The sequence below is a fragment of the Apus apus genome, chromosome 4 (assembly GCF_020740795.1).
Source record: "Apus apus isolate bApuApu2 chromosome 4, bApuApu2.pri.cur, whole genome shotgun sequence".
Lineage (NCBI taxonomy): Eukaryota > Metazoa > Chordata > Aves > Apodiformes > Apodidae > Apus > Apus apus.
In genome coordinates, this window is record NC_067285.1 from 16,905,677 (window position 1) to 16,920,503 (window position 14,827).

At 36.1% G+C, this 14,827-nt stretch overlaps 1 protein-coding gene across 1 annotated transcript in view; it reads left to right on the plus strand.

Moving 5' to 3' along the window:
• Positions 1-13,851, plus strand: part of PDE6C (phosphodiesterase 6C) — a 28,304-nt gene extending 14,453 nt beyond the window's left edge. The window contains exons 10-22 of the mRNA XM_051616427.1: positions 304-447; positions 531-599; positions 3,234-3,380; positions 3,765-3,872; positions 3,980-4,089; positions 6,111-6,198; positions 7,658-7,758; positions 8,358-8,465; positions 8,726-8,789; positions 9,576-9,650; positions 9,795-9,878; positions 10,677-10,830; positions 13,639-13,851. Of these exons, the coding sequence (XP_051472387.1) occupies positions 304-447; positions 531-599; positions 3,234-3,380; positions 3,765-3,872; positions 3,980-4,089; positions 6,111-6,198; positions 7,658-7,758; positions 8,358-8,465; positions 8,726-8,789; positions 9,576-9,650; positions 9,795-9,878; positions 10,677-10,830; positions 13,639-13,727 (1,341 nt within the window). The 3' untranslated portion in view covers positions 13,728-13,851. The remainder of the gene's footprint in view (positions 1-303; positions 448-530; positions 600-3,233; positions 3,381-3,764; positions 3,873-3,979; positions 4,090-6,110; positions 6,199-7,657; positions 7,759-8,357; positions 8,466-8,725; positions 8,790-9,575; positions 9,651-9,794; positions 9,879-10,676; positions 10,831-13,638) is intronic.
• The last annotated feature ends 976 nt before the right edge of the window (positions 13,852-14,827 follow it).

Genomic DNA, 14,827 nt, shown 5'->3' on the forward strand with positions numbered 1-14,827 from the left:
CATACACTTGGGCAAGATAAGATTCTACCCAGTGTATCTAAGTCCACTCAGCTGATGTGAATTTCATAAGCCTCAAAGTACTGTATTAAAGATGGAAATATGGGGCCTTAATTACTAAGTTGAGACAAATAATGTCATTAAAAGATGCTAGCAGAACCTGTTGATGGAAGGTGAAAGCCTCTAACAAGTAGAGTTATACATTGCTTTTCAAAGGGGACTACCAAGGCACTGAAGTTTAAGTAAGTTCAAATTTTCAGTTAAATTTTATCATCATGGTGTCATCTTCGCTTGGCTTTGTTTCAGTCTCTCACACAGTTCCTGGGATGGTCTGTTTTAAATACTGACACTTATGACAAAATGAACAAGCTTGAAAACAGGAAAGACATTGCTCAGGAAATGCTTATGTACCAGACTAAGGCCACCCCTTCTGAAGTTGAATCTATACTGGTGAGTTTCCTCCCACAGTCACAAAATTGAAGTAGGAAATTTGCTACACAAAAGCTTAATTTCTTACTCATTTTCATTTTCAGAAATACAAGGAGAAATTAAATGCAAATAGTATAGAAGAATGTGATCAAAAGGATCTTATCAGGATTTTGGTAAGTCATTAAACTTAAAATTCTGCCAGCATGTTTATATCAAATAGCAATGTGTCCTCATTATAGAAAAAGTTGTGTATAGCCAGACCCTGACTAATACAATTGAGTTCCACAAGCTAGATGGATTTGATTTAATCATCTTCAACCTCTCCAGTTTGTCTATATGCACAGCCCACTGTTACCTATAGGGAAATATTCTGTCCCAAATATGTGTCAACAGAGTTGGATAGTCAGAGTTACATAGAAAAGTTTGTATGAAGTAACATTTAAAATGCTTAACTTCTTCAAATATCCATGGGCACAGTGCTATACTTGCAACTGAATGTATATAATTTTGAAAATACAAGAAAGAACATTGATGTAAGGTCATTTTGGGTAAGAGAATACATGTAGGAGTGTCCAGTGGAACTAACCTACTTTCAGATGAATTTTTCTGCATTTCCTTAGGCACAGAAGTCCAAAGAGAGTGATCAGTGACAAAACAGATTTGACCTAATTGGTTAAAACTGCTCCTACTAAAACAAGTCACTTTCTTTTCCAGATCGCGCAGCCCTCTGGCTGCCTTAGCGTTTCAATATAGAAAGCAAGTGCCCTTTTGGAGGAAAATGGTTTGTGCCCACTTAGTGCACTTCATTTTTTCTTGTGGAGCAGTACTGGAGTACAGGCACTGGCTTACTTTATCTGAAACAAAATTCAAAGATGTGCTCCAGGAAAATACTGAATGAATTTCCGCTGTTAACGGATCAGAAAAGAGCTAGGCTGAAGAAAAGGGTTAAATACACACAAATCTGTTGGCTTCCAGTACCAAACAATTCACATATTTCCTTCTATTACATCACATTTGCTAAAGCAGATATAACCATAGGGAAAACATCTCATTAAACTCTTTTTAATTATGTCCATGTGTATGTAGGAATGCAATGGTGTTAAGGTTTTGCTGGCTTCCACAAAACAGATGCTCACACAGCTTACAAGTGGTGAAACCAGAAAACACCAATAGACTTGTGTCCCTTACCATACGTTTTAATGTATATTTAATTTATTTGCATGAAGAATTGCAAAATTAATAGATAAACATGAAAAAAATCTCTCTACTAGTAGAGCAATAAGTAATTGTTATGGTACAGGCTCTAAATATAAAACCAGAATACTGGTATGAATTTTTGAATCTCCAAAAATCCATTAAGATGAGTTCTCTGAACATTGTGGAGTCATAAATTCAAAGGTCTACTATCTTCTGCACTGCCAAGGCTACATGTCAATGCTTTATCCTTTTATAAGACCTGGAATCCCAGATAGCTAATGGGATAAAGCAGGTGTTCCTAGATCTGATGATTCACAAAGTAATGGGTCTTAAACCATCACTGTTCCACGTGGTTTCCTTGTCCTTGACCTCAGATCAGAGTAAATACACAGGAAAATCCCAAGGAGAAGAAAATATCTGCCCTTCAGAGACAGAAAAACCCTGAATAGCATTCAGACAGCTTCTAATGAAATTTACTACGTGGGGCACTTATACAGTCCACTACTTCTAGAATGATTTCTCATTTTCATCAGTGGTCAGAACCATTCAGAATAGACCATTGTAAAGTACAGAAAGGCAATTACTAGGATAGAATCATGACCAACTGCAGCACTAGAAAGCAAATCACTCCAAGGGATGTGCAGTAAGCCATAATAACCATCAATACTATATGCTTCCTACATTTCAGCACTGAAACAATGTATACTGTATGCATATACTGAAACCATTCAAGAGCTAAGCAGTCAAGAATCTGCTGCAAGCAAACAAGAACACAACAAATAAGATCTGTGAATTTTTGCATCTGATCTTGTAGGATTTTCCAGTCCACTTTCCATGTAGCAAATCAATTCTACAGGTTTGCCTATTAAATATATATAGCATATCACAAAGAGAGACTGTCACAGAGGACAGGGTAAGAGAGACTAATTTTGAGAGTTAGTTGTGGAGCAGAAACAAACCATCATCACTCCAGATGTTAAAAAACACAGAGGAATCTTTGCTTGCCTAAAGTCTCTTCAAGAGAAGACAAGGATATGGGTAGGTAGGCATGCATGCAAGCCTTCTGTTATTAAAAAAAAGTTGTTGTTACTTTATTGTACTGTAAAAGTAAAAAATGTTTTGTTCTAGACAGGTTAATTTTAGTCACTATATTAATGACTACTCATAAGATCCAAAAGGGAAGAACAACACTTAACAAGAACAATTTCGGTTGTGAAAAAGATGGACTGCAGTGTTGAGACCAGGCTGAAAGTGGGAGAACCACAGTATTTTATATAAGGATGGAGAAATTCCAAGGCCTGATATTTCTCAACTAAATCTTGAGATGTTCACAACAGATTGTGGCAGAGTAGGAGAAACAACAGATTAAGAGTAGGAGGAACACTGCCTGGCCAAGACTTTTACCTATCCTCTTTGAGAAGAAAGCCAGCAGTTATCACCATTGTGTTTCATAACTTAATACATTTGTACTGAAAGGTGAGGCCTTTGAAGGTATATATAGAGTGTACACTGTTCTTAGGCAATGCTTCCACTGAAGTCAGAAAAGAAAAAAGTCTTTCCAACTTTGCTCTTGCCAGAAAAACCCTTGTGTTTTTTGCTTTTCCCCACAGAAAGAAGAACTACCTGATCCAAAAGATTTTGAGCTGTATGAATTCCGCTTCAGTGACTTTCCCGTTACAGAGCATTGCCTGATAACTTGTGGAATACGACTGTTCTTTGAGATAAATGTTGTTGAGAAGTTCAAAGTCCCAGCTGAGGTCTGATTTATTTTATCTTGTTTATATTTATTTTAAGGTAGAAGAAAATTAGCTGATTGTAGGTATTTTAATATAGAAGTAGGCAATACTCAAATATTAGTGGTATGGATAACATTCTTCCATGACTAATTAAACATTTGCATATTTGAAAGAAAAACTTAAAACTAATCCTGAAATTGTGTGATCTATGGCAGGAATTAAATTAACATGCATTTACATAAGAATAAGTTGCTGTTTCCATGCTTAATTCAATGAAAAGCAATTATTTTCATACAACTTGTACATGATTACAGTAATTTCCTAGTATATTCCAGCAATTTTATAGACATTCCATCATTTTGTTTCAATTACCAGCATAGTCTTAATCTCTTCTGTTCATAATAGGTTCTTACAAGATGGATGTACACTGTTAGGAAGGGTTATCGAGATATCACTTACCATAACTGGCGACATGGATTCAATGTGGGACAAACAATGTTTACTCTGCTGATGGTAATGTTGCTAATATTAACCTTACATGAATTATTGGGTTTTCCTTTCAATTCCAACTGGAAAATTCAGGAAGGTACACATTCAGAATTGTCTGTTTTCTTTTACAGACAGGCAAAATAAAAAAATACTATACTGATCTAGAAGCCTTTGCTATGGTTGCTGCTGCTTTCTGCCATGACATTGATCACAGAGGGACCAATAACTTGTACCAGATGAAGTAAGTAAAAATGCTCAAATGTTTGGATAGGTAGTATTTTTTTGTGGGAATTTTTTTTAAAAAAATGTCAAAACTTGCAAAAATATAAGGTATATATTCCATATTAATCTGGCATGAATGAACATCTATCCTACTGAAGATTTCTGTTCAGAGCATTTGTTGTAACAGCTAAAAACACAAAGTCAAAATGCAAAAGCAGACTCTTAGAAGGATCTCCTGGAGCTGCAATAAAGTTTCAAGACACTAAGCTCCTGCAGTACTTGGATTGTAGCAGACCTCATGCATGTGGGGCCAGAAATAAATAGGAAAAGTTTAAATCCCTAACTAGATTATTTTTTTGCAAGACAGGGCGTGAGCACTTTTCCAGAGAGGGATTCAGGATGTGGCATAGCCAAGGGCCAGTTTAGAGTGAGACAGGATTTAAACTGCACTCTTTTTCTGTTTTCTACTGTTCAACTAGCTCAGTTTCCACCCCCCTGTCCCACCCCCTGTGCCCTTCCCCAGTTTACTGACTGATGTAGGTCCTTTCCTGATGTGTAATCTCCTCGTGTTATAGAGGATTCCGAGCTAAAGAGCTTGTGTTCTGCCACTGGGTCCACATGCCAGTAAGTTACACATCATGAGGTTAAGCTTTGCCATTCATGCTCTTTCTCTTGTGAGAAAATATTCTAAGGGATTTATGTTTTTCCCATGTCTGTTATGAAACAATATTAATTAACAGATGCTTGCTATTAAAAATATTAATTAATTTTGTTTCAAACTTATCTTTTCATTACAACATTACATAACACGGTGAGACCCACTCTTCTCCTGAAGGGTGAACAACCTACCATTTAGTCTTTTATGTGATCTGTAAGGGCTTGATTCTATGTGCCAGCCAGAGACCACACATTCCTCAGAATGTCAAGTGTACCCTAAGATTATAACTGTAATTGTGAATATGCACAGTTTTCTAGGAACTGTACCTCCAGAATGATTCATCCTCCTCTGACCCAACACTCCTCCCAGGAAAGGCGTTTCAGCAGTGACGCCAGGGGATTTTCTGATTATTCTCAGGGATTCACCAGGTGACGTAGGAGAGAATGACAGATGTTGATTCCCATTCAGTGAACTGCCTCTCATCCAAAGAAGTTTAAGAGAGGTTTTAAATCTTCCTACCGTGGTCTTCCATAGCTGAAAGCCATCTACATGAGCTCATATGCAGTAAAGCTATTTGTAAAAGTTACCAGGCTTTGCCACAACAGTTCTAATTACAAGTCAGTAAATTCAGGTAGTGTGTAGCAAACCACCTTGGGTTGTCTGAGAAATGGTGTTATTAGCCAAGGGAAGAAAGGAGGAAAATACACTTAAAAAGAAACACCTGGAGCCTATGTGTGGATACTTCTTTCCTCCTCCTACCATATTCTGATGCAGATTTCTTCTGCTTGAAGCTTAGCCCACCATCAGAGGAATGCTATGAGCTCTGTGGTAAAACTGAACACACCTGAGCTCTCAGTACTGGCACAGTCCATAAAACAGTGATTTTCAGAGAGAAAAGGAGCCCAAAAGCATTAGAGGAATTAAACTCCATTATACTGTTACTTTAGATTTAATTTACTTACACCACATTAGAATCACAGGGGACATGGGCCACAGTCATTACAGACAGACAAGAGTTCAAAAGCTGTGACACACAATAAACACATTTTTAAGGTAAACAGAAGTTGCGTAGATTAAACAAACAGCATAACTGAACATGCAAGACAAAACACAGGCATGGTTTGAAACTCATTTTTTATTTTTGAGGTATCTAACCATGGCTTTGACTTTAGGGCACTGAACAGCCAGTGTGCTTCAATTCCTATCACTACTCAAGTCACAAAAGTAAAGGCAAGCATTTTTTTGCTCTCCATCATAGCAATGGTTAAGATATACACACTATCAAATGTGCAGATCAGAAGCATTTTAATTCTAAAAATCTGAATCCTTAATAAAAAATATTACCTTCAAAATATTAAAAAGAATTGTCTCTTCTTTGACAGGTCAGCTGCTCCACTGGCAAAACTTCATGGTTCTTCCATTTTAGAAAGGCATCACCTAGAGTACAGTAAAACTCTACTGCAAGATGAGGTATGTCAGCATGAAGCTTCTGCTCACACTGATCAACACAAAAGATATGATTAAGTGATGATGTTCCAAATTTCACCATGTCTCATTCATTCTTCTACGTCCAGATTAAGAAATTATACTAAAATTTGGAAGTTTAAGCCAAATTCCTGTGCATTGTCCACTTTTAGAGAAACATCAGTAATTCCACCAGAAATTGACTCAAGATAGAAAAACTTTTCCCCTGAGCCTCAATCATATTCCTCATCCTTTTTTCCACTTTCACAGAACAGCTGATGTTGAAACCAAAGCAGGAAATACAACACATATCCACAAAACGATGTTATTGAACTGCTGCCCCTGGCTCAGGCCAGGGTTCAGCTGCTGGCTCTGGCACCCAGGGAACAAAGGGAGGGCCTCCTCACCCCCAGGCCACACCTCACACACACCTTACCTTGCTAAAATAAAGGAGGTAACACGAGGCTCTGCTGCAGCTCCCATTACTGATCCGTCCTGAATTAGGCAGATGCCCCCAGCTGCTCTTCCCCAGCAGTCCCTGAGGTGAGGCTCCCCACCCTGGTCTCCTCAGGCTGAACAAAACGGCGGCAACACAGCCCGCCAGGGCCCTCCGCTCGGAGAGGCGCTGCCCCTCTGGTGGGGCTCAACGGCCTGCCTGCAGAGGGGCCTGGCTCTGTCCTGGGTACAAGGGAATGGAGTATTTTCAACTCTTTACTATGTATTCTGCTCGAAAATAAGATTAAACAGGCAAGGCTTGAACACACGTGCCCTTTCCATCCCACTTGTTGGCAGCGGTGTGGCACGCATCCACTTCCACCCTCGTTTTTCATTTCCTAAGCCCTGTGGTGCTGCTGTTTCTTGACCTCGTCAGGCCACAGAATAAATCCTTCCACTAACCAGTAGCACAATGATCATAAAAACCCCCAAAGATTTATGATAAAAAAACACCCCAAAACACCACAAACCACCTTTTCCTTCCCTTGATGGCAATGTGAGATGCTGGGGACTAACCACTGCACTTTGCTGGAGCAGTTGTCAGGACCTCAGGACGCTCTCAAAATCAGCGCTGCTGTGCCCTGACCTCTCACAGGTATTCTCAGTTAAAGAAGGAACAAAGAACTGTAATTTCTTTAATAATTATGTGGAATACAGGTGGTTTTCTTTGGTTTTCATTTATATATGGCAATAGCAGGACTGTTTGAGTCACTGTGCATTCAGCAGTTTGTGCAGCCTCTGGGGGCAGCAGCTTAGATTCAACTACTCATTTATGCAGCAACGTAGACACTTATTAGCCATAGATAAAGGCCATCTTTACCAACTGAGTAATTTTTCATTTGTAGCATATTTTAATTTAGGGACTGTAGGGGGTCAGTTTTTTTATACTATTCTGTGAAACAACCTGTATAGCACAAATCCAAGACAGTGTTATAGTAGAAATTGAATTAATATACTTTCCATCTTGCAGAGCTTAAACATCTTCCAGAACCTAAACAAGCGCCAGTTTGAAACTGTTCTACACTTATTTGAGGTTGCAATAATAGCAACAGACTTGGCTTTGTACTTCAAGTAAGTATTAGCTTCTCTATAACTTCTTACTAAAAAAATATTAATCCTAAACAGTTTATAAGTGTAGGGTTTAGTTGTTTATATGCAGAGTACAGAACTACATTTCAAATTGTCATTAAGCCTAATACTTCTAGAAAACTCGAGACATTCTTAGATTCATTATAAGTTTTTAAACTAGAGAACACATAAATGTATATAATCCTTACTATAAATTTAGTATGCCGTTCAAATATGCTCTTAAAGTAAACATTGTATTTCAGAAGTGTAGTTTCTGTAGCCTAATTGTAGCATACCATACTAAAATCACTCATACTAAACAGGAGTATGCTTTAATACGAAGAGTTACAAAATAGGTTATTTGTTTCTTTGTCAGGAATCCTGACATAATGCTTCACATGTCAGTGGTATACAGAAAAACCTAAATGTGCTAGGTTACCTGAAAATTTTGAGTTCAATGGGATGAAGGCATCACTTTGATACTACTAGGACTAGGACGCTACTTTGAAAAAGCATAAATATCAGAAATACAGTTTTGTGTTTAATTTTTAATGCAGGAACTTTTGCTCACTAATATATGGTTTACTGGTATGTTTCAACAGGAAAAGAACTATGTTTCAAAAGATTGTGGATGCTATTGAAAAAATGGAAACCGAAGAGGAAGTTGTTAAATATATATCTATTGACCCAACCAAAAAGGAAGTAATCATGTAAGTGGTTAATATTTTGCTCTTTATTCAATCAGTTATCTAGGACCAGATTTTAAAACAATTTGGGCAATGTAAATTAAGACTTAGTGTTATTGCCTGATGATGAACATAATCATGATTTAAAATTGGAAATAGATACCTACAATCTTAGCAAAATGTGCATTCATCTGCATCTTAGGTATCTAAATTCCTAAAAATCTAGACTTTTTCTATCATAATCCTAACTGTACTCCTGGGGTTTTTTTGGTGTGTTTTCAAAGGGCTATGATGATGACTGGATGTGACCTGTCTGCTATAACCAAGCCTTGGGAAGTACAAAGTAAGGTAGGTACTTTTCAGATAGACAATATTGCATTTGCTATCAGTTTTACTGCCTGTCAATTGCAGGTTAATTTATTAAAAACTTTTTATAATTAGATAGATATTTAAGCATGTTTACCCAGCTGTGTTTCCAGAAAATCACCTCTATTTTTCTGTCGCTGAGTGTAAGGATTCCATGATGCCTCTCCCCAGCCACTGTACCATTGTTCCACCCTCTCTACATGTGTCCTTCAGCTAAAACTGGCCTCCCTGATTCTGTCAGCTGTTGTAGCTACCCTTAAATATCACTCAGTTATTTTTTTTATTTTTCAGGTATATTTAAGTTTCAGCTTTAATAACAGTATGATTGAATTAATTGTCTATGCTGTAGATCTTGGTGCCATTTCAATGTAGTTTAAACATGCAAAAAATAAACTGCAATACAGTGTGACACTGCTTTGTAGACAAGTTCTTCAAGTACTTCAGTACTTATTGACCATCATGCTGAAGCTCATTACTTAGCCTTACAAGAATAGCAGAATTCTATTGTGCTTGACCAAAACTCCTTATTTCCGGAGAACTTTTAAAACTATTAAAGATATAATGCAGCTAGAAAGAAATAAGTCCTTTCTTTGTGGAATGGAAATTAGTAATAATAGTTAAGTAGTAAATTGAGAATACATTGATTTAAACAGTAATATGCCAGTTCTTGGTTAACCAACATTTTAACATTTTCTGAAAAGCTGTTTTCTTTATTTATTTAAATTTATTGTTTTCTGCTGATACTTCCAATGAATTGTGATTATTCAGGTTGCCCTCATGGTTGCAAATGAATTCTGGGAGCAAGGTGACCTGGAACGAACTGTGCTACAGCAACAACCAATTGTAAGTACTAAATAATTTAACTGTGTTAAGCAACAGTAACTGTTACTAAAACATTGACTAGATAATGGTCCATGATGCTTACTAGTTCATTATACCAAAAAGCATTGTATCTACATGATCTGAATTGCTGCTATTCTTTTCTAGCCTATGATGGACAGAAACAAAGGAGATGAACTACCTAAGCTCCAAGTTGGTTTCATAGATTTTGTGTGTACTTTTGTGTACAAGGTAAAAATACTGTTTTTCTTGTTTTCTTGCTGTCTTGACTCTTCACAGACCCATTTAACATAAAAATGCAACACATGGTTAGAGAAAGCAGTTAATGGCACAGCAAAGGAAACAGGAAACTTGCAATATTCTGGAAACAGAGATATTCTGTTTCTTCTGTAAGGCACATGCCAACAACATTAATCCCTGTCTAGCTTTTAATATGATTCCAAAACGTAATGCAAAAAAGGGACATGTTTTTAGTATTTTAACATCTTCAGATACATCCTCATCTGCATGGAATATACTATAGAATACTAGACTTTTTTTTAAAAAATAGTATTCTGATACTGAAAATAATATGATAAAATATAATGTATCATAGTTAGACTTTTATTATATGAATCAGACCATTAACTGTGGGACTAGGTAAGACATTAAAATGTGCAGTATAAAATTCAAAGCTTTTATACCTGACTGTGAACAGTATTAATCCCAAACAGCACTTCCAAAACTATGTCATCACTGCAGGGCCAAGAATATGCTTTCAAATGTGTACCAGGAAGTACTCACATGATTTCTTTTGAATTTTTTTCACTTCTACAGAAAACCCACTACCAGAGATGGAACAAGTGTTTAAAAAAAGAGAGTGAAATAAAATAAAATTAATTCATCTAGCATATATACTAAATTAGATAAACTAGGAAAATGAAAGCTTGTGTTTTCTCTGTGAAGTAGCAGTATTTCCACAAATGAAGAATGTACAAAAACATCAATGTTTACAAATTTCTAATTTACTAATTTAACTTGTTTGCATAGGAATTCTCGAGGTTTCACAAGGAAATTACACCTATGTTTGATGGTCTTCAAAACAACAGGGTTGAATGGAAAACACGAGCTGATGAGTATGAAGAGAAGATGAAAGCTATTGAGGAAAAAAAGAAAAAGGAAGAAGAAGAAGCTGCCAAAAAAGGTTAAGTATCTTCTAAGGTTTTCATTTACATCTATATTTGTAAGGCAGTGAAAATATTCTCTTTCTCTCAAATTCTCACATGCAGTGCACGTGTGCAGTATTCTGTTAAACTTTATATTAATGGTATGTGAGTTCTGAATTAGCCAAGTTAGCTTTATCTTCACTTGGAAGCAAAGTTAACTTTAAAGATTACGCAAATCTGGTACACTGACTTAAATTTTCTAAACTGTGAAACTGTAGAAAATATGATAATCACAAAAGTGAAGGGAAGGTAAAATTTCTTTTGCCTTAAAACTTAACATAATTAAACACTTATTTATCTTTGAATGCTGCAATCACCTGAACTACTAGAGATATATTAAAACTGTGTGATATCCACCCCAAATACATTCAGGTGCTTTCTGTAAGCTGAAAAATTATAAGCACAAGGAAAAGAGATGGGAATGGACAGTGTGCATTTGGAACATAAAAAAGCTGTGGTAATCCCCACTTTTCTTCCAAGTTTAAAATAAAGCTATTGTCTCTAGTTCCCTAACATCAGTTTCTTGGCTGAAATATACTCACGCATATTACAGATTTAACACTCTCTAGTATGACACATTTAACACTAATCTTACTAAGACAGCCCAGGTCCTAAAATTGCAAGTATGGTTCTGCATATGATAACCTGGAAGAGAATCTCATTTTACGGAAACTGAGAACCTATTACTCAAGTGTAAGACTGAAATGAGTCATGTTATTTTTATTCTGTATTGCATGTGAAAAAAGTCAACCTCTCTGCCAAACAGCTGAGATGAATGAAAAGGTTCAAAGATTAAAACAAAAACGCATGTGATTACTACAGAACGATTTATTGTCACCTAGCTTGAAGAAGAAAAGTTAGTTTACTCTGAGTGTATTTCACATCTTTTAAACATATACCAGTACTGGATAATTTATTTGTTAATCAGAGTTTGTGGGAAATAGGTGAGTATTATTCACATTTCACACAAAAGAGAGTTTACTCAAGGTCACACATTAAGTTACTGTCAGACTGAAGTGGAACTACAGCTATTGGCTCCTAAAATACATTATACTAGGCTAAAATGTAAAAAAAAACATTGCTGCACAATGGTTAAAAAGTATTTAAAATTATATTATTTAATCAAAGCAGTCTAAGAAAATGAGTCAAATACTATTACTGCAATGAAACTAGAAGAAATATTTTGATCTGCTCACACTGCGACATCACTTGTACACACTTTCACAGAAATTATACCCACACCATTGTCTCCCAAATTTAACGACACTTTTTCACAAATTAACTATATAATCTTATTTCTTTAATTTACTGCTGAGAACTAGCTGGTTATGAGTACGAACGAAGGGCTCCTTCCTTATACTGGAATATAAGCATTTGAGCTTCACAAAAATACCAGCAAAACAAAACAAAATAACCCAGGACCTACAGGCAAACCTCCTTATACATTTGCTTTCTTGGCAAGGAGTATAGTAACTGAAGTTTGGTGCTATGCCCTGAAGTATAAGGTTCTTAAATAAAAATTAAACAGTAGATTTAGGAAGAGTCAGGTATTTCTCCTCACATTTGAAGTTAGAACCATCTTACATCACTGGTATTTTGGAATCACTTAATCACTGAACTAAGGAAAGAAGTATTTTCCCTCAAGGCATCTAACACATGCAAGCATGGACAAGCTGATTTGCAGGAGCTAAGTTTCTGATATTTGCATATCATAACTGGCATCGCTAAATGTACGTGAACTATTTTGTATCTTTTAAAACGTGCACTGGAATGAGGCCATGTGTGTTTGTGAGAAAGAGATCTGACATTGTCAAATCAAGGCCATGTAAATATATGGGTTTGTTATCAGTTCATACAAACAGTAATTTGATACATGCTGAACCACAGTGGTTTCTCTAGATCACACTGACCTGGCTATTCTTAGCCTGTCAGTAGACAGAAAACAAAATAACATATGTGCTGAACCACTACAGTGGAAAGTTCAGAACAGAAACTAAGAATAGAGTATTAAACTAAGAAAATGAAATACATATTTAGTAACATAAAGTTGATTATATCCACAAATTACAGAGGGTAGGACACTGATTATGTGACATGTTTCAATGCAGGTGGAAAGGGTCGAAAATGACCTAGTAACATGGTGATCCACAGCTTTCAAATGTAAGTTTTAATTCTAATATTGGTATCTTACCTTAAATGAAACTTAAAACGCAATTTATCACATTGAAAGAATCTTAACTATGACCAATGAACATCTGTGGAATCATTTGAGAGACAGTATCAGTAGCTAAAGACAACAAACATAAAAACTGTCTCTCTCTCTTAATTCGTAATTAACAGAAGGATTCATGCAGGGTTGGATAAAAGTTTATACAATTAGGTCAAATTAAAGTTTTTATATACTCTCCTTCAAAAATAGATTCACATATTACACTGATCCAAGAGTTTATTTCTTTTGCATGGCTTCCATACCTCAGTTTTGTGTGTGTGGGACAGAGTTAGATATATCTAACTACTGAAACTTTCCAGGAAGAGTGGTTCAGTGTGTGTTTGGTCTGTTGAGAAATGGTAATGTCAACTGCTGCACTTCATACACATACACATATATAGCATGTGTTACTGTTTCATATTCCACTTGCCCACACAAGTAATGAAAGCACATTCAATTTTCACATCAAGCACATATAATATGCATATCACAAAAGCAACACCTTTTAAACATGAATTTAGAACAGCTAAAATTAACAGGAAATACTCACTTTATTTTCCTTCTCTTTTGTTTTTAGCTGAAAGTGCAGCTGCAGCTGCAGGTGGAGGTGGTGGTGGTGGTGGAAGCGGAGAGGATGGAAAATCCAAAACATGTATAATTTTGTAATACTTTGTCTCAGACACCATTTCTGCTACTGAAAAGACATCTAGGAAGAACTTCAATGAGCCCCAGTGGATTTCTGCTTCGCTTAGAATAGTAAAAATCAATCTCTTTACAATCCTCTTAAACACTTGCCATTTGTTTGAAACAGTTTTTAATGGAGTAAGCAAACATTATGATTAAAAATTAGAAAATTAAAAGAAAAAATAGTGTTGCAAAATGAGCTAATTGTGCACTCTAGATATTTGTGTCACTCAATTTATATACAGTATTTTTTATATAAAAAAAAGTAACTTCTGCACACTGTCCAGAAAAAATATAAACAATTTTGACAAATCTTATATGAAATTACTGAATGAAATCTAACATGTAAAATTTAAAGAAAAAATTGTGGTTTCCATAACTTGTATATTTAGATTTTTATATTAAGTGTATTTCCTTAATCTGGAACTGTGTCCTTTTCCTTCATTCTCAATACTATATGAAGTTCTAGAGTAAACATCTTCACTTTAGGAATGGTTAACACAATTTCCTGGGTCATCTCTTATTAAAGGTAGGCCCACAGTACAAATAAAGCTGGAAATTGTGGCTGTAGCTCAGAAAAAAACCTCTCTTGCCTGTGTGCAAATTGCTCTGCCAAGAGCTCCTAAACTGACCACCTTTTCTCATAAAAACTGAAGAAGGGAGACTGTAGACATCATACTTTGCATACAAGTAAGAGTTTACTAAGATACCTATACCAGTACATCTGTGGCAGGACCTACATTCAAAGGCATTTTAAAAGGCTCAAACACTCCAAACGAACCTTTTTAAAAATGCAGCAAATGAAAGTATTTGAGACCCAAGGACCTAGCAGCAATTTAATCTTGGGAGAGAGAGGAGAGCAGAAATAGAACCTACCAGAATTCACATTACCTCCCTTTCTACAATCAAGAAGACAGACAGCACATAAATTAGCTCTTCATAAACAACAATCTCCCTACCAAAACCTTCTGTTCTTGAAGAATGACAGAGTCCACTCCATAGCTTCTATTTAGGTCTCATGAAGCCAGCTCCTCCTGCAGAAGGGAGGAAAATGGCTAGTATATTATGCACATATCTGAGTA